Consider the following 27232-nt stretch of genomic DNA (forward strand, 5'->3'; position numbering starts at 1 on the left):
GTCTAAAACTAGGACTAAAACAGGATTTAACCAGGACTAAACCCAGACTAAATCAGGTCTAAACCAGGTCTAAACCAGGACTAAACCAGGTCTAAAACAGGACTAAACGAGGTCTAAACCAGGACTAAAACAGGATTTAACCAGGACTAAACCCAGACTAAATCAGGTCTAAACCAGGTCTAAACCAGGACTAAACCAGGACTAAACCAGGTCTAAACCAGGACTAAACCAGGTCTAAAACCAGGACTAAACGAGGTCTAAACCAGGACTAAAACAGGATTTAACCAGGACTAAACCCAGACAAAATCAGGTCTAAACCAGGTCTAAACCAGGACTAAACCAGGACTAAACCAGGTCTAAACCAAGTCTAAACCAGATCTAAACTTGGACTAAATCAGGTCTAAACCAAGACTAAACCAGTTCTAAATGAAGTCTCAACCAGGTCTAAACGAGGCCTAAACCAGGCCTAAACCAAGTCTAAACCAGGTCTAAACCAGGTCTAAATCAGGACTAAACCAGGTCTAAATCAGGACTAAACCAGGTCTAAACCAGATCTAAACTAGGACTAAACCAGGTCTAAACCAAGTCTAAACCAGGTCTAAATCAAGTCTAAACCAGGTATAAACCAGGACTAAACCAGGTCTAAACCAGGTCTAAACCAGGACTAAACCAGGTGTAAACCAAGTCTAAACCAGGTCTAAAACAGGACTAAACCAGGTCTAAACCAGGTCTAAACCAGGTCTAAAACCAGGACTAAACCAGGTCTACTAAACCAGGTCTAAAACCAGGACTAAACCAGGTCTAAACCAGGTCTAAACCAGGTCTAAACCAGGACTAAACCAGGACTAAACCAGGTCTAAAACCAGGACTAAACCAGGTCTAAACCAGGACTAAAACCAGGACTAAACCAGGTCTAAACCAGGACTAAACCAGGTCTAAACCAGGACTAAACCAGGTCTAAAACCAGGTCTAAACCAGGTCTAAACCAGGACTAAACCAGGTCTAAACCAGGACTAAAACCAGGACTAAACCAGGTCTCTAAACCAGGACTAAACCAGGACTAAACCAGGACTAAACCAGGTCTAAACCAGGACTAAACCAGGACTAAACCAGGTCTAAACCAGGTCTAAACCAGGACTAAACCAGGACTAAACCAGGTCTAAACCAGGTCTAAACCAGGACTAAACCAGGACTAAACCAGGTCTAAACCAGGACTAAACCAGGACTAAACCAGGTCTAAACCAGGTCTAAACCAGGACTAAACCATGTCGCACCGCTGCAACCTCCGTTCCACGAAATACTGTCAGACATAAAACCGGTTTTGCCTCATTTACAGTCCATTTTATCCACTTCTCTGTCCTCTTTTGGATTATTTCTGTTCACAACTACAGTGGAAGCGATGTAGTCCACTTTTAGACCTGGTTTAGTCCAACCTCTGACCTGGAATCGTACTGTTATAGACTTGGTTTAGATCTGAGAGAACCGAAAGTTCCAAAAGAAACCAAATTGTCACATTGAAAACCACTTCTCTTCAGTGTTATCTTCTTGTTTATCCATTTGTACTTTCTCTTGTATTTTGCTGGAAAAGTGTATCCGTAACATGAGAACACGCTGTACTGATTTCAGATTAAGTTACATTCAGACGGCTTTCATGGATTGGTGACTTTGGCGATAAAAATGCAAAAAATGTTCCCATGACTTTGGTTTATTTGTTTGAGAAAGAGGCAACATTGTATTTGAGATGTCAGTCAAGATGCACTATGTAACTTTTCTGGTAGAAGGTCAGCCAACCGCTTGTCGCCATGGAGATGATATTGCGGAGTATGAAATTCAATATGTCTGTCTAAAAAAGCCAAGTTACAGGTCAGATCTGCGGAGAGGTGCTATCAGCAATAAAAAATACCAACTGAATGAATGCAAAGATAGATACACACTAGTGTGCCGTGAGAGATCGTCAGGTGTGCCGTGAGAAATGATCCAATATCACTTTTTTTAATTAAAATTGATTAATTATTACCTGCAAATATGAAGTCATTGTGGAGTGTTGACACTATACTACACTGTAGTGTCTAATGACTGGCACAGTGATCTAATATTCATCCAGGTGGCAACAGGCAGCTAATTGCCTCGTTCCTTTAAAAGAATTAGTAACTCATGTGCATGGTGACAGTCATGGAGAAGTTTTTAAAACGGACGAATGCAAACTCCAAACTGGGCCCTGGACAAGATTCTGACCCAGAAGAAGAGCTTTTCAAGCTTAACTGCTATAAAAACTAAAAACAGAGAGAGACTGAGAGCTGTTGATGAAGAGTGTGTGTCTTTCTTCTACTCCTGCCAGGATATCAGCTTTGTGTTCATCTAAACAGGCGCAGGTCTCACACTGAGTAAGTAGAAATTAATGTAGAAACTACAAAAGCACTCAGAGAGCGCAGACCTCCGCCGAGGACTACCCCCATTTTTTATGTAAATTGTATAATTGTATTCTGGATCAGATCCGGATCAGCCTTTGGAATATGAAAGAGGATCCCATTGTCCATCGCTGAGTCAAATTTCATGGGGTTTGGTCAATAATTAACCGAGATATTGAGAAACAAAATTTTTGGCCCCATTTACCACAATGTTAACTAAAATTTCAAAGTGATCCAGAATCCAGGATTTCTTCCGGATCAGCCCCAAAATGAAATCAGTTCTTCCTTTTCACATTTCCAACAAATCCTGAAAATTTCATCAAAATCGGTCCATAACTTTTTGAGTTATGTTGCTAACAGACAGACAAACAAACAAACAAACACCGGCAAAAACATAACCTCCTTGGCGGAGGTAATTATATTGTAATTAAATATACTGTATAGTGTCATTTTGTAACATTTTGGTTAGTGGTGTGCCGCAAGTTTTTTCCAATGTAAAAAACGTGCCGTGGCTCAAAAAAGGTTGAAAAACACTGCCTTAAAGGGCCAATATTCTGCTATTTTCTGATCTATGTTATAATGTTGTGTTCTCAGAAACATACCTGGAGTTATTATTAGGCTACGTTCAAACTGCAGGGCTTAATGCTTAATTCGATTTTTTTGTGAAATCCGATTTTTTTTTGTGAGGTCGTTCACATTTCCAGTTAAATGTGACTTCTGTGTGATCTCCAGTGTGAACTTGAAATGCCCAAAAAGTGCCTCGCATGAGCACTGGAGGACACAACGATGTCACACTCAACGAGCGTGCTCAGTGCTTATGAACGTCGCCTAAACGCTGGGCTCGTCTCCCAAAATACAGTCCAGTTCTTGGTAAAAATGGACAGGTTACACGTCCACGGCCGCTTCGTTTGTTTGAGTCTTTAGCCTCCTTGTACCGTATTTTCCGGGCTATTAGACGCTCTGAAGCCTCTAACCCCATCAAAAAACGACCACACGCTCTACAAGCCAGAGCCCTATACACGAATCCACTCGGGTGTCCCAGCACGACTTCAATAAACCACCAAACCGCACCACCCAAAAGAAAACCTGAAAAAACGGGTGCAATGTGCCACTCTGAGTCACAACTGAACAACTGAGTCACTGCGAACACGCCGACAATCCGTTGGTCCCAGACAGCACCCTCCCTACACGCCACAACTGAACAAAGCCCAGAGTCACCGTGAACGCCACAAAGAAAGTCCAACTCACCCATCACACTGTTGTGTTTCCTTTAAAGTCCGGGGCGGTTTATTTGTGAAAAAAGTTCGAAAATAAACCATTTAATGACAGTGCGTTTTATAATCCAGAGCGACTAATAGCCCGGAAAATACGGTATTTGGCTCGCAGGCTCTTTACCATTTCTTTGGCAGTCATTTCAAAAATCGCCCAAACTCCGACGAGACCACTCCAATTTGTTCTGAATACAACAATCCCCGCAAATATGAATGAAATCACTAACCTCGCTTTCCCTCCATCGACGAGACTCCGAGCCTGACGTGTAGGTGGGATGAATGTGACCTGACCGTTCAGACTGAAGTCGCACGTCAAAAGATCAGATATGTATCGGTTTTAGGAGCACATATCCAAGTGTCCTTCGAAAAAATCGGATCTGTCATTAAAAGATCAGATACAGAAGCATAGGAGCGGGAAAAAAAACAGATTTGGGTCACTTCAGGCTGCAGGCTAAAGTCGTAACCATAGTCTGTTTACATCTCCAACGCTCAAAATATTGTGTTCCACCTTGTGATGTCATGAAGCGGTAGTAGTTTTCGAGTGAACAGCTACCTTTGACCTTTAGTTCAGTAGAGATCAGCATTTCCAGGACTGAAATGAACTAAATGATTCTAGTGAAGGTGTATGCAGTTTAAAAACACAGTGGAGAGAAGAATGCAGGTCCTATTTACACGAGAATGCTTACAGGTAAAAACGACATCATATTTTATCAGAAGTGCCTTTCGTTTAGACAGTGACGACGTTTTTTGGGGTTTAAAAACACACAAATCTGAAACCAACGTCTAGAGTGGAAAAGTTGAATAATCTCCGCCGTAGCGTTTCCGTCTACACTGCCCAAGACGCAAAACTCTAGTCAGACCTGCTCACGTCGCGTACGCATTTACGTCACATACATACAGTACACAAAAACATCGGATGGCATGCATAACCAACGGCATTCCACACACTTTTGCGTCACCGTATGCGCGCAGATTTCCTCCTGAAAACGCTCGTCTAAACGCGGAATAGAAAGTGAAGACGCGACGCCAAAACACAACTCCGGGTCTGTTTGCGACGAGGAAACATTATAACATAGATTGACCCTTTAATGTCGTACTGTGGAACATTCAAGGTAAAGCATTAACATCTCCATGGAGACAAAAACTTACCTAACGACCTAAAATATGTAACAGACGTGAGAATGAATGTACTGCAGCTCTGTGGACCGGCTGTTTGAAGTTTTTTATAGCTCGATTTGGTTTGCGAGTACAGTTTTACAAGTGTTTACAAATGGGCCAATCAAAGTTTTTTTTTTTTTTTTTTGTATGAAGTTCACAGAGGTAACAGCGCGACCTTATTTGGAGGAACAGATTTACTGAAGAATGTAAAGAAGCAGTGGGGACTTTTTATTCGTACTGCAGTGTGGTTCCTAAACTTTTATCGCCTAGCAACCGCCGTTTTTCTCACGGATACACAGATTTTTTTGAAGTGGGGTTGTGAGGTTTGTGACGTCCCCCGCGTCACGTTTCAGTACAGACACGAAGGCGCCAGGTCATTTTTACTCCAAATGATGCGGAACCACGTTATTAACATGAATAACGATCATAATCACCGACAGAACATAAAGCACAGACCACAACACATGGACCAGGACTGAACCAGGAGGCCAGGAGGCCAGTCCTGGTTTAGTCCTGGTTGAGTCCTGGTTGAGTCCTGGTTGAGTCCTGGTTTAGTCCTGGTTTAGTCCTGGTTTAGACCTGGTTTAGACCTGGTTTAGACCTGATTTAGTCCTGTTTTAGTCCTGGTTTAGTCTTGTGTTAGACCTGGTTTAGACCTGGTTTAGTCTTGGTTTAGTCCTGTTTTAGTCCTGGTTTAGACCTGGTTTAGACTTGGTTTAGACCTGGTTTAGACCTGGTTTAGACCTGGTTTAGACCTGGTTTAGACCTGGTTTAGACCGGGTTTGGACCTGGTTTAGTCCTGGTTTAAACCTGGTTTAGACCTGGTTTAGTCCTGGTTTAAACCTGGTTTAGTCCTGGTTTAGACCTGGTTTAGACCTGGTTTAGTCCTGTTTTAGACCTGGTTTAGACCTGGTTTAGACCTGGTTTAGACCTGGTTTAGTCCTGGTTTAGACCTGGTTTAGACCGGGTTTGGACCTGGTTTAGTCCTGTTTTAGACCTGGTTTAGTCCTGGTTTAGACCTGGTTTAGTCCTGGTTTAGACCTGGTTTAGACCTGGTTTAGACCTGGTTTAGACCTGGTTTAGTCCTTGTTTAGACCTGGTTTAGACCTGGTTTAGTCTTGGTTTAGTCCTGTTTTAGTCCTGGTTTAGACCTGGTTTAGACTTGGTTTAGACCTGGTTTAGACCGGGTTTGGACCTGGTTTAGTCCTGTTTTAGACCTGGTTTAGTCCTGTTTTAGTCCTGGTTTAGACCTGGTTTAAACCTGGTTTAGTCCTGGTTTATTCCTAGTTTAGTCCTGGTTTTAATTCTGGTTTAGCCCAGAATGTGAAAACAGGAAAATACCACCATGTAATCCATTTATTTCAACAAAGTAACTGTAATCCAATTACCACTCATTAAAACAGTAACTGTAACTGAATACAGTTACTCATAATTTGTACTCTGATTACATAACTCTGGTACATGTAATCTGTTACTCCCCAACACTGTCTGTACTTAACTTAAGTACAAGTTGATACTTTTTAGTTTTACTTCATTACCTTTAAGAGCAGGTATCTGTACTTTCTACTGCACTACATTTTTGAACAGACCTGAAAAGTAAAAGTATATATTTTTTTATTATTGTGAGAATTTGTGAAAATGCTGAGTTTATTTTTAACACATTCATCATTTGAGCAAAACACAAATATACAAATTTAAAAATTCATTCGTTTTTGTCAAGTCAGCGCAAATTAGATCTCAAACTCCACGCAAATAACTTTTACAGCTTTTACTTTTTACTTTTTAAGTGCAGTTTTAAACATGTACTTTAATACTTTTACTTAAGTCATTTTTTTCCCATGTGATTTTTTTTTTTGCTGCAGTATCTCTACTTTTGCTTAAGTAACAAATTGGAGTACTTCTTCCACCGCTGCATACACATAACATGACTCAGCAGCTTCCAACTTGAAGTATGAGTTTAACCTCTAGGAAAGTGTAAATAGTGTTTTTCACTCAGTCGTCTTTCAGTCTCCACTAATGTGACAAATATTTCCCAAAGTGGTGTGGAATGTGGCGTTATTGTAAACTGCAGCAGTCATTATCTGAGGGACGTCTCTTACGGCTTTTTACAAAGTAAAAGTAAATACATTCACAAACACGCTTTTCTGTATTTTGGTGAAACAAATGACAATTGATGCTCCTCGTTAATGTTGGCGAGGATCTGATTAGTCAAAAACTGTGATAGACCTGGTTTAGACCTGGTTTAGACCTGTTTAGACCTGGTTTAGACCTGGTTTAGACTTTGTTTAGACCTGGTTTAGACCTGGTTTAGACCTGGTTTAGACCTGGTTTTAGACTTTGTTTAGACCTGGTTTAGACCTGGTTTTGGTTTAGACTTGGTTTAGTTTCTGGTTTAGACCTGGTTTAGACCTGGTTTAGACCTGGTTTAGACCTGGTTTAGACCTTGTTTAGACCTGATTTAGACCTGGTTTAGACCTGGTTTAGACTTGGTTTAGACCTTGTTTAGACCTTGTTTAGACCTGGTTTAGACCTTAGACCTGGTTTAGACCTGGTTTAGACCTGGTTTAGACCTGGTTTAGACCTGGTTTAGACCTGGTTTAGACCTGGTTTAGACTTTGTTTAGACCTGGTTTAGACCTGATTTAGACCTGTTTAGACCTGATTTAGACCTGGTTTAGACCTGGTTTTAGACCTGGTTTAGACTTGGTTTAGACCTGGTTTAGACCTGGTTTAGACTTTGTTTAGACCTGGTTTAGACCTGGTTTAGATTTGGTTTAGACCTGGTTTAGACCTGGTTTAGACTTTGTTTAGACCTGGTTTAGCCTGGTTTTAGACTTTGTTTAGACCTGGTTTAGACCTGGTTTAGACTTTGTTTAGACCTGTTTAGACCTGGTTTAGTCCTGGTTTAGACCTGGTTTAGACTTGGTTTAGACCTGGTTTAGACCTGGTTTAGACATTCTTTTAGACCTGGTTTAGACCTGGTTTAGACCTTTGTTTAGACCTGGTTTAGACCTGGTTTAGACCTGGTTTTGGACCTGGTTTAGACCTTTGTTTAGACCTGGTTTAGACCTGGTTTAGACCTGATTTAGACCTGGTTTAGACCTGGTTTAGACCTGGTTTAGACCTGGTTTAGACCCTGGTTTAGACCTTGGTTTAGACCTGGTTTAGACCTGTGTTTAGACCTGGTTTAGACCTGATTTAGACCTGGTTTAGAGCTGGTTTAGACCTGGTTTAGTCCTGGTTTAGACCTGGTTTTAGACCTGGTTTAGACCTGGTTTTAGACCTGGTTTAGACTTTGTTTAGACCTGGTTTTGTTTAGACCTGGTTTAGACCTTTGGTTTAGACCTGGTTTAGACCTGGTTTAGACCTTTTGGTTTAGACCTGGTTTAGACCTGGTTTAGACTTTGTTTAGACCTGGTTTAGACCTGGTTTAGACCTGGTTTAGACCTGGTTTAGACTTTGTTTAGACCTGGTTTAGACCTGGTTTAGACCTGATTTAGACCTGGTTTAGAGCTGGTTTAGACCTGGTTTAGTCCTGGTTTAGACCTGGTTTAGACCTGGTTTAGTTTAGACCTGGTTTAGACTTTGTTTAGACCTGGTTTAGACCTGGTTTTAGACCTTGGTTTAGACCTGGTTTAGACCTGGTTTAGACTTTGTTTAGACCTGGTTTAGACCTGGTTTAGACCTGGTTTAGACCTGGTTTAGACCTGGTTTAGACCTGGTTTAGACCTGGTTTAGACTTTGTTTAGACCTGGTTTAGACCTGGTTTAGACCTGGTTTAGACTTTGTTTAGACCTGGTTTAGACCTGGTTTAGAGCTGGTTTAGACCTGGTTTAGACTTTGTTTAGACCTGGTTTAGACTTTGTTTAGACCTGGTTTAGACTTGTTTAGACTTGGTTTAGACTTTGTTTAGACCTGGTTTAGACTTTGTTTAGACCTGGTTTAGACTTTGTTTAGACCTGGTTTAGACCTGGTTTAGACCTGGTTTAGACCTGGTTTAGACCTGATGTAGTCCTGGTTTAGTCTTATTTTATTCCAGATTTTGATCAAATTGGTCCAAAATAGTGACACCAGGGACATTTCTTGTATAAAACTGGGACAAATCAGTGTTTTTGTATAAATCTGCGGGGACAGGGGACACAGGACAGTTTTGAGTCGTGTCCTGGGTAAATGGAGAACACCTGGTCACACTAGTCGCAGCATGTACTGTATGTTTACACGCTGACAAAATGGAGGGGGCGTTTTTTTGTTTTGTCTTTGTTCCTGGACGACGTGTGGACAGATACAGACCCAGTCCAAACAAAGCAGGACGCGTGGACATAAAGGACGGTCTTATCTGTCCAACACAGCCTGTTTGGGAGTCTTACAATTTATAGGACGCTCAAAAGGTCCAATATTACGCAAAACTGACGGCATTGTAAAGCTGCATTGTGTAACTTTTCTGCTGGAAGGTTTGTCAAATGCTTTTTAAGCTGTTAAAGCACCTGTAAATGAATAAATGTTTTGTTTCGTTCACACATTTTTAATTCATTTGGGATTATTAGACTGTCTGCATCTCCAAAGCTCAAAATGCTCTGTTGCACCTTGTGATGTCATCAAGTGGTAGATTTAATGGTCCAGGACTAGACCAGGAGATAAACCAGGACGAAACAACTAAAAACAAATTAGAACTAAACCAAGACTAAAACAGGACTAAAATAAGACTGGACCAGGACTAACCAGAACTAAACCAGGAGTTAAAACTAGGAACAAACCCAGGACTAGAACAGGACTAAATCAGGACTAAACTAGGACCAGACCAGGACAAACCACAGTTAAACCTGTAGCTAAACCAGGAACAAACCAGGACTAAACCAGGACTAGAACAGGTCTAAACTAGAAGGAGACCAGCAATAGGCCGGGACAAAACTAGGACTAAATTAGGACTAAACCAGTACTAAACCAGGACTAAACCAGTACTAAACCAGGACTAGACCAGGACTAAACAGGACTAAACAGGACTAGAACAGGCTAAACTAGAAGGAGACCAGAATAGGACAAAACTAGGACTAAATTAGGACTAAACCAGTACTAAACCAGGACTAAACCAGACTAAACCAGGACTACACCAGACCAGGACTAAACCAGACCAGGACTAAACAGGACTAACCAGGACTAAACCAGGACTAAACCAGGACTAAACCAGACTAACCAGGACTAAACCAGGACTAAACCAGACTAAACCAGGACTAGACCAGACTAAACCAGGACTAACCAGGACTAAACCAGGACTAGACCAGAAGGACTAAAGACCAGGACTAAACCAGGACTAGACCAGGACTAAACCAGGACTAAACCAGGACTAGACCAAGACTAAACCAGGGCTAGACCAGGACTGGACCAGGACTAAACCAGGACTAGACCAGGACTGGACCAGGACTAAACCAGGACTAGACCAGGACTGGACCAGGACTAAACCAGGACTAACCAGGACTGGACCAGGACTAAACCAGGACTAAACCAGGACTAGACCAGGACTAGACCAGGACTAGACCAGGACTGGACCAGGACTAAACCAGGACTAGACCAGGACTAGGACCAGGACTAAACCAGGACTAGACCAGGACTGGACCAGGACTAAACCAGGACTAGACCAGGACTGGACCAGGACTAAACCAGGACTAAACCAGGACTAGACCAGGACTAAACCAGGGCTAGACCAGGACTGGACCAGGACTAAACCAGGACTAAACCAGGACTGGACCAGGACTAAACCAGGACTAAACCAGGACTAAACCAGGACTGGACAGGACCAGGACTAAACCAGGACTAAACCAGGACTAACCAGGACTGGACCAGGACCAGGACTAAACCAGGACTAAACCAGGACTAAACCAGGACTAGACCAGGGACTAGACCAGGACTAGGACTAAACCAGGACTAAACCAGGACTAAACCAGGACTAAACCAGGACTAAACCAGGACTAAACCATGTTCTAATGTTGTTTTCTTCTCAAAAATCAGATCTGAACTTGTTTTTTGTTTCATTCACACACAGACCTGTCATTTTTTTTTTTTACCAGGAATGTTCCAAAATAAATCATTAATCTCATCTATCTCCATGACGATAAGTAGAAACGAAAGCAGGCCGAGATCCAGGTCAGATCTGTGCAGAGGCGTCTAAGTGTATCATAAGAACGCCTCTTTATCATGGTATTTTTAAACAATAAAAACACCTGTAATGGAATAAACACAAAACAGACAAGTTGAAAATTGTGCCGTGGACCCTCTACCAGAAAAGTTACGCAATGCACCTTTAAATAAACCGTACCAGGCCGTTTTGAGGCTTCCAAAACAGTGTCCTCCTCTTTAGCTGGAGGACTACGAGAAAGAACGCAGCAGCTCAAGTCGACAAAAAGCAGATATAAACAGAAAATGGCCTCACCAAACTCTGACCCGACTCTTGATCTTGTGATAAAACGCAGTAAATGTTTTCTCATGGAAGGTTCGTTAAAGCTTTTCTCCATGGAGATGTTATCGCTTTGTCTGGAATGTTTCGCAGTACGGCGTTAAACCTTTCTATCTTCAAGGAGACCAAACCAGACCGAGTTACAGGTCAGATCTGCGGAGAGGCGACCCCGCTCACCGTCAGAATAATGTTTTTCAAGGTATTTTTGAGCTGTAAAACTACCTGGGATTGAATAAACGTAAGGTAGAGCTGTTTAATGTCACACTGTGGAACATTCTAGACAAAGCGATGGCATCTTCAAGGACAAGAGGCAGACACTAGACACTTCAGCAGAAATGTTACATAATGTGCCTTTAAATGTTTGTGATAGAGGTCTAAACTAAGATTTTGTCCATAAACAGACCAGGACTAAAGCAGGACTAAAGCAAAACTAAACCAGGACTAAAGCAAAACTAAACCAGGACTTGACCAGGACTAAAGCAAAACTAAACCAGGACTAAAGCAAAACTAAACCAGGACTAAACCAGGACTAAAGCAAAACTAAACCAGGACTAAACCAGGACTAAAGCAAAACTAAACCAGGACTAAAGCAAAACTAAACCAGGACTAAACCAAAACTAAACCAGGACTAAAGCAAAACTAAACCAGGACTAAACCAGGACTAAAGCAAAACTAAACCAGGACTAAAGCAAAACTAAACCAGGACTAAACCAGGACTAAAGCAAAACTAAACCAGGACTTGACCAGGACTAAACCAGGACTTGACCAGGACTAAACCAGGACTAAACCAGGATTAGACTAGCACAAGACCAGGACTAAATCAGGGCTAAACCAGGACTAAACTAGAACACCAGACAAGGACTAACCAGGAATAAACCAAAACTAAACCACAACAAAACCAGGAGCTAAACTAGGAACAAGACAGGATTAAAGGAGGACTAAAGACCAGACAAGGACAAACCAGGACTAATCCAGAACTAAACCAGAAGCTAAATTAGGAAGCCAGGACTAAACCAGGACTAGACCAGGACTAAAGCAGGACGAGACCAGGACTAGACCAAGACTAGACTGGGACTAAACCAGGAGCTGAATCAGGACTAAACCAGGACTAAACCAGGACTAGACCAGGACTAGAGCAGACCTAAACCAGGACTAAACTAGGACTAACCAGGACTAGAGCAGACCTAAACCAGGACTAAACCAGGATTAGAGCCGGTCTAGACCAAGAACAAACCAGGAGCTAAATTAGGAACAAGCCAGGACTAAACCAGGACTAGACCAGGACTAGACCAGGAATAGGCCAGGACAAAACCAGGACTGAATCGGGACTATACCAGGACTAAAGCAGGATGAGACCGGGACTAGATCAAGACTAGACCAGGAGCTAAACCAGGAGCTGAATCAGGACTAAACCAAGACTAGACCAGAATTAGACAGTTGCTCAATCAGGACTAAACCAGGACTAGACCAGGACTAGAGCAGACCTAAACCAGTACTAAAATAGAACTAAACTAGGAGCTAAACCAGGACTAAACTAGACTAACCAGGACTAGACCAGGAGCTAAACCAGGACAAAACTAGGACTAAACCAGGATTAGAGCAGGACTAGACCAGGAACAAACCAGGAGCTAAACCAGGACTAAACCAGAGCTAAACCAGGAGCTAAATTAGGAACAAGCCAGGACTAAACCAGGACTAGATCAGGACTAGACCAGGACTAGGCCAGGACTAAACCAGGACAAAACCAGGACTGAATCGGGACTAAACCAGGACTAAAGCAGGACGAGACCGGGAATAGACCAAGACTAGACCAGGAGCTGAATCAGGACTAAACCAAGACTAGACCAGAACTAGACAGTTGCTCAAGTAGGACTAAACCAGGACCAAGATTAGACCATTACTATACCAGAACTAGACTAAGACTAGACCAGGACTGGCTCAGAACTGGCCCAAGACTAAACTAAAAACCAAAGTAAACCAAAAAAACCAAATCAAATCTACCAGAACTAAACTAAACAACGATCAAAACATGACCCGCGATAACCCCGTGTCATCTCCCCCCATTTTCTCCAGCCCAGATCCTGCCCTCCGTCTCCGCTTGCGACCCGGGCCTCTACCGGGAGATGATCGGGAGTTTCTGCATGACTAACTTCGACGCAGACATGTCATCCCTGGACCGCCGGCTCTGGTGCAGCTGGAGCGACACAATGGGGTGAGTTCATGCGCGAGAAACGGTATTTGCTTTGAGCGAAGCGGCGACGGACGCGCAGACGAGCTAATGGAGCCGGCGAGCGCCAATTAACGAAGAACAAGAGCGATAACGAAGCGCTCGGAATGTACGCCTTTGTTTGCTCATGTCCGCACACAATATGTTCGTTTGGGTCGGAATGTAACACCTCTTCTGTGACTACTACCACTACTGCATCTGACTACTACCACTACTATTACTTTAACTGCTGATACTGCCACAATTACTTCTTAATACCTCTACTGCTACTACTACTACTACTTTTACTACTATTACCTCTAGTACTGCCATTTCTACAGCTGTCGTCACCACTACTTCAACTACTATAATTACTACAACTATTAGTACTACTACCACCTCTACTTCAACTACTGTTACTACAATTATCAGTACTACTATAACCTCTACTTTCACTACTTCAGCCACCAGCACTACTACAGCTACTACTGACCACAACTACTGCTACTACTTCGACAACAATCACAGCTACTACTTATACCTCAACTGTTGACACTATTACTGCAACTTGTACTACTACAACCATGACCACTACTACAACTACTACTTCCAACAGATAATTACCACTACTACCACTACCACCACTACAAACTTTATTATTACTATGATTACTACAAACATTATGATTACTACGATTACTACAAACATTATTATTACTACGATTACTACAAACATTATTATAACTACGATTACTACAAACATTATCATTACTACGATTACTACAAACATTATTATTACTACGATTACTAAAAACATTATTATTACTACTACAACTACTGCAAACATTATTATTACTACTACTACTACTACTACTACTACTACTACAAACATTACTACTACTACTACTACTATTACTACTACTACAAACATTACTACTACTACTACTATTACTACTTCTAGTACTACAACAAACATTATTATTACTACTACTACTGCTACTACAACAAACATTATTATTACTACTACTACTACTACAAACATTATTATTACTGCTACCACTACTACTACACACATTATTATTATTATTATTACTACTACTACTGATACCGCCACAGCTACTTCTTACTACTTCTTAATACCTCTACTGCTACTACTACTACTACTTTTACTATTACCTCTAGCACTGCCATTTCTACAGCTGCCTTCACCACTACTTCAACTACTATTACTACAATTATCAGTACTACTATCACCTCTACTTTCACTGCTTCAGCCACCAGCACTACTACAGCTACTACTACTACTACTACAAACATTACTATAACTACTACTACTACTACTATTACTACTACTGCTACTGCTACTACTACTACTACTTCTACTACTTCTACAACTATCGTCACTATTACTTCAACTACTATTATTACTACAACTAGCAGTACTACTATCACTTCTACTTTCACTACTTCAACCATCAGCACTACTACAGCTACTACTTCCAACAGCTAACACTGCTACTACTTCCAACAACTACTACTGCTACTACTTCCAACAACTACTACTGCTACTACTTCCAAGAACTACTACTGCTACTACTTCCAACAACTACTACTGCTACTACTTCCAACAACTACTACTGCTACTACTTCCAACAACTACTACTGCTACTACTTCCAACAACTACTACTGCTACTACTTCCAACAACTACTACTGCTACTACTTCAACAACGATCGCAACTACTACCTATACCTCAACTATTGACACTACTGCTGCTACTACTAATACTACTAGCTCAATTGCTACTAACACTATGACTGTTATTTGTACTACTGTCTCTACCATCCACACTACTACAGCCACTACTTCCAACAACAACCGCTGCTACTACAACTACTCACTCCTACTTCAACTACTATTACTACAACTATCAGTACTACTATCACCTCTACTTTCACTATTTCAACCACCAGCACTACTACAGCTACTACTACTGACCACAACTACTACTACTACTGCTACTGCTACTACTACTACTATTACTACTACTACTAGCTAGCTTAACTGCTACTAACACTATGACTGCTATTTGTACTACTGTCTCTACTTCCACTACTTCAACCATCCACACTACTACAGCTACTACTTCCGACAACAACAACTGCTACTACAACTACCCACTCCTTCTTCAACTACTATTACTACAACAATCTGTACTACTGCTACCTCTACTTTCACTACTTCAACCACCAGCACTACTATAGCTACTACTGACCACAACTACTGCTACTACTTCCAACATCTACAACTGCTACTACTTCCGACAACGATCGCAACTACTACCTATACCTCAACTATTGACACTGCTACTACTACTACTACTACTACTACTACTGCTACTGCTACTGCTACTACTACTACTACTATTACTACTACTACTAGCTCAGCTCAACTGCTACTAACACTGTGATTGCTATTTGTACTATTGTTTCTACTTCTACTACTTCAACCATCCACACTACTACAGCTACTACTTCTGACAACAACCACTGCTACTACAACATGACGACTACTACGACTACCATGACTACTACTACTACTACTACCACTACCACTACTACTACGACAATGACTACCTGACTACTACTACCATGACGACTACTACTACTACTACTACGAGTACTACGACTACTACCATGACTACTACTACTACAACTATTACAATGACAACGACTACTACTATTAAATCTACTACCATGATTACTACTACTACTACTACTACTACGACTACCATGACTACTAATACTACATGACTACTACCATAACTACTACTACTACGACTACTACACGACTACTACCATGACAACGATTACTACCATGACTACTACTACTACAACTACCATGACTATTACTACTACGACTACTGCTACGACTACTACCATGATGACGACGACTACTACTACTACTACTACTACTACACTATGACAACTTCTATTATTACTATTCCACTTGGATGGGTACTTGCTCATTGTATTTGTGTATTCTTTTATGATGTCATCTTATTATTGACAGTTGTTGCCCACTTGGAGCCCGTTGCAGTACAGTCATGTAGCGTACCCAGGCCCAGAATACTTCAAAACAAACTCTGTGCCAATCGCAGGATGAGTCATAGAAGTAACAGGAAACACAATAAGAAGTACAGACAAAAATACCACTTTATATAAGAGACCTCTGTGATCAGATAGTGTCCAAAATTATCCTTTTTCTATGTGTTTACAGCGGGAGGATTATGCAACATTTTGAAGCTTTCTACCGTTACAACGTTGTTCTCTCTTCCAAAACATGCCTGAAGAGGTTTGAGATGTCATCCATGCATGTTTGAGTCATTAAGTGATCTCTCCCGGGCACTATTTGGACCCTCCTTATGGTTATCTGTCAGGTTTTGTACAAGGCTCCGCCCACAAAACAACAATTCTCTGTAAATACACAAAAACATGATACACGGCAACTTGAAAACAAACCTGATGCGATGTGCAGTAGTTTCATTTGCGGAAGGGCACTGATTGTGTTGTGGAGGTGCTCTGAAGGGGTGAGTGACTTAGCACGGAGAGCAAAGGGAGGGGAGACTCAGAATACATTGTTTTCAGCAAATATTGAATTTTTCTGTTTATTCCATAAGCAATGTATTGAAACACAGTTAAGAAGGTACGTTGAAAAAGAGTCTCAGATAATTTATTCATTCATTAATTTGTCTTAATTAAAATTTATAAATGATATTTTGATTCATTCACATTTACAGTTAAAACTTTTTTTCGTATGCAGTTGTATTCAACTCTAAGCAGTGATTTAAAGGTGCATTGTGTAACTTTTCTGGTGAAGTTTCATTACTACAACTATCAGTACCACTACCACCTCTACTTCTCTACTTCAACTAATACTTCCGACAACTACCACTGCTACTACTTCGACAACGATCACAACAACTACTGTAGTGTACCACTGCTACTACAATACTCCTACTACTTCTACTACTACCACCTTTACTACCACCACTACAACTACCACTACTACTACTACCACTACTACTAGCTCAACTGCTACTAACATAATGACTGCTACTTTTACTACCTCTGCTTCCACTACTACAACAATCATCACTACTACTACTGCTGCTGCTATTACTACTAGACCTACTGCTACTACTACTACTACTATAACTACTACTACTACTCTACTACTATTACTACTAGATCTACTACTACTGCTGCTGCTGCTGCTGCTATTACTACTGGATCTACTTCTACTATTACTATTACTACTACTACTTCTACTACTTCTACTACTACTACCTCTACCACCTCTACTACCACAACCACTACTCCCACTACTACTAACTCAACTGCTACTAACATTATGACTGCTACTTGTACTACCTTTACTTCCATTACTACAACAAACATCACTACTACTACTGCTGCTGTTACTACTATATCTACTGCTACTACTACTACTACTACTACTACTACTACTAGATCTACTGCTACTACTACTACTACTAGATCTACTGCTACTACTACTACTTCTACTATTACTGCTACTACTACTGCTAGGGAGACCAAAGTTACAGGCCAGATCTGTGGACAGGCGACCCCGTTCACACTTACAATACCTGTTTTTCTAGGTATGTCTGAGCTATAAAACCTCCTGTAATTGAATAAATGTAAGGTAGAGCTGTTTAATGTCATACTGTGGAACCTTCCAGGCAGAGCAATGACTTCTCCATAGAAACAAAGTGACAGACCCCCAACCAAAATATTACATAGAGCACGTTAAAAGCGTTAGAAGGCTTCTGGACTGCTCTAATGGGGCTCACACTGGGCAGGGCGCTTTCCTACAATGAAATCCACAGTTACACTCACAAAAACACTGACTTCATACCTGTTCATAAACACATAGCTAGATTTTCAAAAATTATAAACTGGGACACCCGCAGTTTGGAGTGGTTGGTAATAATAAAATTGTGAGACGAGTGCGTAATTAAACAACATTGTTCTGCACTCGACCCATTCAGGACTTATTCATGACTAACATACAGTATGAGTCACTATAGTCACATTTTCTTTTTTAAGCAGCTTTTCTGTTTTTCGCCTAAACAAAAGACAAATTATGCCTCTCTTTACTGTTGGCAGGGATTAGATAGGTCAAAATAATTGACATTTCTTGTATAAAACTGGGACAAATCAAAGGTTTTAGATCAGTCTGCTAGGAGAGGGGACACAGGTCTCCAAACTGGGACTGTAAATAGGGACGTCTGGTCACTCTACATATAGTGCAGGATCACTCGAGATCAGCCTCAACATGGCTTTGGGATGCCGTAAGACCAGAGAATTCGGGGATGGCTCCTGAGTCCACAGTGAACTCCAGGCAGAGTATGACAATGACCTGGGACCCGCTGCACTACAGATAAACTTGGGTCAGGACCGGTGTGAAGTAGGTTGACCGTGAGTGGGTTGGGGTTCAGTGAGAAAGTTTAAAAACAGACAAAGGTGTGAAAATGTGGTCCACAGTTTAACTTTTTGTTTTTCAGTAGTTTACAAAAAGTGCAAGGTGCAATATGGAGGCAGGCAGCAATTTCCTCTCCAGTAGCAGAGCACAGAATGATGTTTTGAGGCGCCTTATATCTGGGGTAAAACTAGCCAGGGTGGCACCACCTAGTGCCTCCAGTCAATTTAATTTCTCTCCAGTGACTAGGTCAGGAATCAGAATACACTAGACGGTTGGCAAAAAACCCAGAAGTGCGAGTTTGGGCACCAGCCAATCAGTGAAGACCCATATATTCTGTGTTGGCAATGATTTCCAAGATCGAGGATTTAAAGCTGGAACAAAGACAATGTTTGGTGAATTTTATCAAGAGGAAAGATGTTATTGCCCTTCTTCCTATGGGATTTGGAAAATCTTAATATACGAGTTAACTACGTTAGCGGTGCATTACATATGTCACAACGAAATAGCAGCAAATGGTTAAATTAAAAAAAGTACCCGCCTACCGCTGAGCGAACTAATTCTAACGCTGTGAGGTCAGACGGTTTCTACGAAATGAAATTGGCTGATGAATCAGACTAGGGTTAAACTACCATAACTACAACAGGGATGGTAAAAAATTAACATAAAAACACAGACCTAACACTCCATAAAACAAACCCAAAACCCAAATAACTATTAAAGCCCCAACTATCTACATAAAAACCATAAAACCACTAACACTAAGTATATTTTGAAGGGCCCATTTCATGCAAAATAACTCTTTTCACATTGTATCTTCTGCACATAAACAAGCACAATTTGGGTTTTGGAACATCCTGTTACACAATAGTGATGAAATCTTACTGATTTCTTGGAGACAGTCACAGACCAGGAACTATGAAAGGCCGGCTATTGTTCATCCCCCCGCCCGTCCTGAGAAAGCACAGGCTCCGCCCTCCAAACGTGACGTAGGCTCTGAGTGAGCCGCCCTTAAAGGCGTGCACCCTGATAGTGGTAGAAATAAACTTTTATTCATCATGGCCGTTACAGCGCATTCAGCCACATGTGTTGGACCTGGAATCAGACAAGGACTTTGAGGTGCACGAAGCTCAAGCCCCGCGTCCACATCAGCTGAACATTACTGATTGGTAAAGTATTAATAAACACTAATAGATAAACTTATTATATCGTGTTCACTGCAGTGTAGAACAATGAGCTTATGCTGTCGCTTTTGTTTAGGTGTTCATGTGGGAATTGTCAGTCGAGGTGGGGTGGAGGCGGGGCTGAGGCGGTGGAGCGGGGGAGGGGGGCGGGAGCGATGCGCTTTCTGCTACGTCAAACGCTTCATAGGTATAGCAGCCGCTTCATCGTTGTAGCAGCTTTAGTTCGTTGTCACGTGGGAGGGTGGCAGAAATACGCATTGCAATTTGTTAAAAAAAACACTGATTCAATCTAAAAACCACTTCGGTGACATATACAAGGCCCACACATCACTCTTAGAAGGTAGAAAGCTCTGAAAAGTTGACTTTGCATGAGATGGGCCCTTTAAAACCCATAAACCAATAAAAAACCTATCCCACTACCACTGCACAATATTTTAAACTCTTTTAGGATGTGGACAAAAGAAAAAAGGAGGTAAGTACAAAGCAAAACAACACATCATGCATTAAAACACAATAAAATACACAATAAAACACACAAATCAACACTTATCTATTATCTGTTGCACTGTATCTATTGCAGTTTAAAAGGTTATTGGTTCATTAATAATGTCTCAAAGCCTGTGTCTCATTTCTCTTTCCTTGCTTCCTTCTCCTTGATTCCTCAATCAGATGTGTCTTATTAAATGGTGTCCCAAAGAAAACCACGGAAGGAAGTAGTAAACATGAGCGAGACATCAGAGAAAAGAATCAAACTTTATTGGTCTCAGTGGAAATTATATCCGCTCTCTTCACTTTGTCTCCTCTGTGGGCGGGACTTCCTCACCCATTTCCTGCAGAATCGAGGAACTGTGGAGAAGGAAGCGAGGAAAGAGAAATGCGACGGGGCCGTAGAGCGTCGCCAAACCACCCAGACGCACTTCTTGATGATCGCGGACTAAGACGCTTCATAGTTAGACAAAACAGCAAGGAGGTTCTGGGTTCTCCCCGTGTCTGCGTAGGTTTCCTCTGGGTACACTAAAAAAAAAGTCCACTTGGCTTCCTATGAGACCTTGAACATTAAATTCCAAATCTCAGTGGGGCTATAATGTTTAAATAAAGAATAAATGCATGAATTATAGTTCCATGTCTAAACTAGGTCTTAAGGGTATGTGCTGGTGTTTTCCCATGTGTTTGAGCAGCTCTGCATATGACTATAAATGTTTTAGGCTACGGTCAGACTGCAGGGCTTAATGCTCAATTTGGATTTTTCTGTGAAATCCGTCATTTTTGCGAGATCGTTCACCTTTCCAATTAAATGAGACTTGTAAATAATCTCCAGTGTGAACTTTAAACACCCCAAAAGTGTCCCGCGTGCACATTGGAGGACATGACGACAAACATGTCACAAGCACCAAGCGTGCTTAGTGTTTACGGACGTCGCCTAAACGCGGGGCTTATCTCCCAAAATACGGTCCAGTTCTTGGTAAAATGGGCAGGTTACACGTCCACGGCCGCTTCGTTTGTTGGAGTCTTTAGCCTCCTTGTATTTGGCTCACAGGCTCTTTATGTTTTGTTGACGTTGGAGACAGGACCGACTGTAGCTGCGCTCGGACATTTCTTTGGCAATCATCTTTAAAAAAGCCTGGTTCTGATAAGCACTGTTGGGCAAGTTACTTCAAAACTCTAATGTGTTATTTATTACTTCTTAGTGTCATTTCAAAGTAATTTGTTACATTACAATATTACTGCATTTAAAATGTAAGCCATTACATGACTATTGCAGCACTTTAACTTACTCTCACCAAAATAACTGTGCCAAGATGCTGAAATTTTGCGCCATATATGGACTAAACCAGAACTGAACCAGAGCTGAACCAGAGCTGAACCTGGACAGAACCAGGGCTAAACCAGGACCAAACCACGACTAATCTTGGACTGGAACTTGGAATCTAGGACCGCCCCAGAGAGAACCCGAGTCCGTGGAGCAGGGTGTCCACAAAGCACAATTGGGCACCAGCTGTGGTTCGCCCCGTGGAGCGAGGAGCTCTACACCCATCCTTCCCTTAGTCACCCGACAGTCTACATGGGCGTGTCTCAGGAGTTTCACGGCTGCTGATACTGCGGTGAAAACAAAAATGCCACCACTTCAGTCCAAGTTAAAATGCATTGTAACACGCGTTACTGACATTTGTACTGAGTAAACAATTAAAAAAAATGTTTCCCTGTAATGCCTTACGTTACTGCGTTACAGCAAAAAGCAATGCATTACAGTAACTTGTTACTTTTATAACACGTTACTCCCAACACTGCTGATAAGACCCCTTCAATTTGGCCTGAATATACCGATCCCCCCAAATATTAATGAACTCGCTAACCTCACTTTCCCTCCATTGACGAGACTCTGGGCCTGACGTGTAGGTGGATGAATGTGACCTGGCCGTTCAGACTGAAGTCACATGTCAAAATGAACAAATTTGTATCGGTTTTAGGAGCAAATATCCAAGTGGTCTGGGTCGCATTTGAAAAAATCAGATCTGTGTGGTTCAGACTGTCATTAAAAGATCAGATACAGGAGCATAGGGGCCAAAAAATCAGATTTGGGTCACTTCAGGCTGCAGTCTGAACGTAGCATTATTGTCCAAGAATCAGGGTGTTTGCATGCTAGTTGTTGTTAGCTGTACTGTCTCCGCAAGTTGTGAAATTCCTTATATAGTCATTGTGGTAAATAATCAGGATGTTCCGAATTCTTAATGTAATTGAGGAATAACTTTGGACAGTAAAAATCAGTTACTGTTATGGATAAATTAGATCAGTGTTTTCCAAACTTTTTTTTCTGGGGACCCATATTTTTAAAGTCACAAACCTTTGCAATCTAAGTCCATAGAAATTATCTGTAAATCACAAAATAAAGGTGGATTTCAGCATTATTGAACCTTGATGAGGACATTTTATTGTTGACTGAGTGATTGTGCCTCTCTGAACAATTAGTATTAGTCAAGTTTTAAACAATGAAAAACAGTCATTGAACCAGAAAGGAAAAGGATCCATGAGTCACCTATTTGGACTTTAAATGCAGCCCATTTCTTTTTCTTTTCAACATTCCATTAAACCAGCAAGATTAGAGCAAAATAGTCAATAAAATAATTACAAAAAGATTACAAATTGTACAAAATATGGTTTAACATTTCAACATGTGTCTGTATGAAATGTATGTTACAGACCTACATGCAGATCGTGACAAGGCAACCCAAAAGAAACGACCCAGTCTTTGGGAAACAATATGAGTGAAATAATACTTCTTTCAGAAAAACAAAAAAAAAACACTCACACAATTTGGTAAAAACACAAACACAAGGTACTCATTATGTTAACAGGTAACCAAATCCACCAGATAAATCCACGTAAATCTCCATTTGACCTTGTCCTCCCGGCCTCCCTAACAGCACATTATAAACCTAGACCCACACAAGTGTAACAAAACAATGCTTTCTGTAATTGTGCAGTATTTTTGTGGTATAATCGTACTTTTATGTGTAGATTTTTGAACATGTACTTGTACTGTATTTTTCAGACTATGAGGTGCACCAGATTATAAGGCGCAGTATCAATAATGTTCAATTCTCTCGTCTATTTTCATACATAAGACACATCGGATTATAAGGAGCATTAAGCGAAATAAACGGACGACACTTGAGACTGATCCCTTCGCCCAGGCGTCCACGATCTATTGGCAGATCGTGGCGTAATTCGCTCAGAGTTGCCTCTGTCTTGGTTAATGTGTATTATGACTGTGAATGTGGATGGATCATTTAAGTCTGTTTTTTAAATTTCGTATGAGGACTCAAATACACATTGAGTAATAATGTGTTTAATGCAGCTTTGTGCACATTTGTTTACGTTTTACAGAAACAAAACTTAAAACTGCATATCTAAATTGTATAAACTATAAGTGCTGAAAAAAACAGTTTGCTCCTTGTGCCCTGATGCAGTCAGCATCTGTCGGCTCCTGACTACGGCCGTAATGTTCCAACAATCCATCATGCGGTGCGGCTTCATAGTTTACCAAAGTCGTAATAAAACATTTTGACAGATTTTGAGGGCCAGTTTGAGGTCAGTAAGCACAACCAGAATTAATACATAAGACGCACTGGATTATAAGGCGCACTGTCGATTTTTGAGAAAATTAACGGATTTTAAGCGCATTTAAATACAGTAATTGCATATAATTTTAGCCATGTCATTGAATTTAGTTACATTTTAAATTATAGATGTTACTGAGTCCTGTACAAGTCTGAATTGTTTCTTTCTATACTGACAACCACACACACACAAGTAATCAGTGCTCTGAGTAGTATTTTTCATTTGTATTTTTTTTACTTTTATTAACTGTTAACATGTAACATATTTAGATCACCATGTTACCTTTTATTGTTTTGAAAATGCTATATTTGCCAAAAACAACGCGTTTTATAAGTTTCACTTTTGTTTTTGTCGGCGTCCATTCTGCTAATAAAACTACTGCACATTGCACCAGGTTTGTGAAGTCGTAGTGTGTTGTTTTGTATCATGTTTTTGTATATTTATGGAGAACTGTCGCGTGGAAGCGTGGGTGACGTAGGCTTGTGGACGGAGAGTTGTACAGAATCTTACAGCTAAGAAGGGTTTGAATAGGAAGAGATCGCTAAATTACTCAAACATGCATGGATGACATCTAAAACCTCTTCAGACATGTTTTTGATGAACTATTTTACACAATACCAAGTACAGTTTTGGCAGCAGTACCTGTACTTGTAATTAAGCAGCCAAGTAACAGTACGTTTACTCAAGTAATTGTCAATCTTTCCACCAGTGTTGGCTTTTAAAGTGCAGATAAATAAAGATGGATAAACAGCTGTTCTCACCAGCTCAGAAAATCTCATTATGGTTTTGGAAATATTGTACCACAGGCCAAAAGAGGATTGGAGAAGTCATCATCAACTTTATGAAGAGTGGAAATACATGGAGCTGTACAAAGAGGCTATTGAGTATGAGTTATGACTGGGGTTTGGGAGATTATTGCAGGGTTTTGAGTAATTTTGGAATATTAAAATACTTTTTATATGCTGGAAAAAGAATTTGTTAGAGTGGCAGAACACTGAAAAGTGAAAGAAAATTGAAAGAAATCGCTATGAAGACCAGGATGGTGTGTATATGTTTGTAAGAATTCATATTTTTATTATTATTAGAGAAGTGTCATAGAACCCAAAGAGGGAGTATTATACAAAATGGCCCTTACTTGTGGCATTGCAATAAGGCGAATTGGTAAATTTGGTGTTCGACAAAAACGAGGTGTTCGGGATTTATCAAAACTGACCTGAGCACAAATTATACGGCAAGTCTGCTGATGGTGCACCACACGCACGAATGTCAGACAAATGCCAAAATGCAAAGGAAAACAACTTTTAACATCATGAAACGTACTGCATCTAATACATGTTGTTTTTTCTTCTTTTTTGTGTAATTCTTTATGATTTCCTCTTCATATAAACGCAGCATGTTCCTGTATTCTCCATGCCGTAAATCCCGGGAGTGAGGCCACTTGAGACGTGAATATTTCGGGGCGTTTCATTCAAATGACGCTGGTTTTCTCCCGCCACATTTATCACCGGGTGCTCGTGCATACAGCAGGATCAGAGTTCTGGCACAGGTTCATAAATACTGCAAGTCCTCAGTCTTATGCAAAAATATACACACAAATATACACCCTTTTCATCGCAATGTTAGAAAAATGAGGGACACTGTCTTGTTCTCTCATCTTTGGAAAGGGTTTAGATGTCATTCATGTATGTCTGAGTAATCTAGAGATCTCTCCCGGGCTCTATTCATACCCTCCTTAGGGTTAGGAGCACCCACCAGCCTATGTCACCCATGCTGAATGTATTTTTGAGCAATAAAAACATATGTGGTCTAATAAATGCCAAATGGATTATTAAATGGGGTACTATGGAACATTCCCGGCAAAACAATAACATCTTGAACTTTTAGCCCCGCCCACTTACCGTGCCAGTGGTGTAGGTATCGATGTGCACGTAGTAAAATACTGTACTTAAAATTTGTAACTATCTGTACTTTACTTAAATACAATTTCTTTTACTTCACTACATTTGAGAGCAAGTATATGCACTTTCTACTTTACTATATTTTGAACAGGACTGAAAAGTAAAAGTATCTTTCATATATTTTTCATAAGGGTTATTTTGACCGTGTTCATAGTAACATTCAAACTAAAGGTTTTGAGTTCAAGCTTTGGTTTTAAGCAAACAAAAATAAATACAAAATTCATTAGAAAAATTAAGAAATGTATTCATATTGCGACTGTTGCCCAAAAGTATGTAGATGTTTTGTTTTTTGTTTTTTATCAGTTACAAATTAGCAGTTGTGTGAAATACTTCGACTTTGTACTCTTAAAAGTACATCTTTAAACAGATAATTTAATACTTTCACTTGAGTAACTTTTTGCTTTTATCTGTACTTTTACTTAAAAGGTCATTATGTAACTTTTTGGTTGGGGGTCCGTCACCTGCTTGTTTCTATGGAAATGTCATTGCTTTGCCTGGAATGTTCCGCAGTATGACATTAAACAGCTCTTCTTTACATTTATTCATTTACAGGTGTTTTTTTTTTAGCTCAAAAGTACCTAGAAAAACATCATTCTGACTGTGAGCGGGGTCAACTCTCCACAGATCTGACCTGTAACTTGGTCTGGTTTGATCTCCATGAACATAGAAAGGTTTAATGCCATACTGTGAAACATTCCAGACAAAGCAACAAAGCTTTTCTCCGCCAGAAGAGTTACACAAGTTACACTTTTAAGTAGATTTTTCATTTACTTACTTTACTTTTACACTTTGCTTCTGCATCTGTACTTTTACTTCAGTAACAAGAATACTTCATGCACCACTGGGTATGGCACCACAGCACAGAAACTCTGTTCTGGTAGAGTTCCATGCAGTTGTTTTCTTGTGTACCAATTAGATATACAAATAAACTGTCCTTGTTGTACAGTCCTCATATCTCTGTTTACTATTTGTTTTTCTGT

General features: G+C 40.6%; 1 protein-coding gene across 2 annotated transcripts in view; it reads left to right on the forward strand.

The window, feature by feature from the left end:
- The window catches only part of LOC110170916 (receptor activity-modifying protein 1-like), a 110707-nt gene that overhangs the window by 76422 nt on the left and 7053 nt on the right, over positions 1–27232 (forward strand). For both annotated transcript variants that reach the window (XM_055164902.1, XM_020936600.2), the window contains exon 2: positions 13358–13496. In XM_055164902.1, the coding sequence (XP_055020877.1) occupies positions 13358–13496 (139 nt within the window). The remainder of the gene's footprint in view (positions 1–13357; positions 13497–27232) is intronic.

This window comes from Boleophthalmus pectinirostris, unplaced genomic scaffold (assembly GCF_026225935.1).
Source record: "Boleophthalmus pectinirostris isolate CB_2022bp ecotype Guang Dong unplaced genomic scaffold, ASM2622593v1 HiC_scaffold_11, whole genome shotgun sequence".
Lineage (NCBI taxonomy): Eukaryota > Metazoa > Chordata > Actinopteri > Gobiiformes > Gobiidae > Boleophthalmus > Boleophthalmus pectinirostris.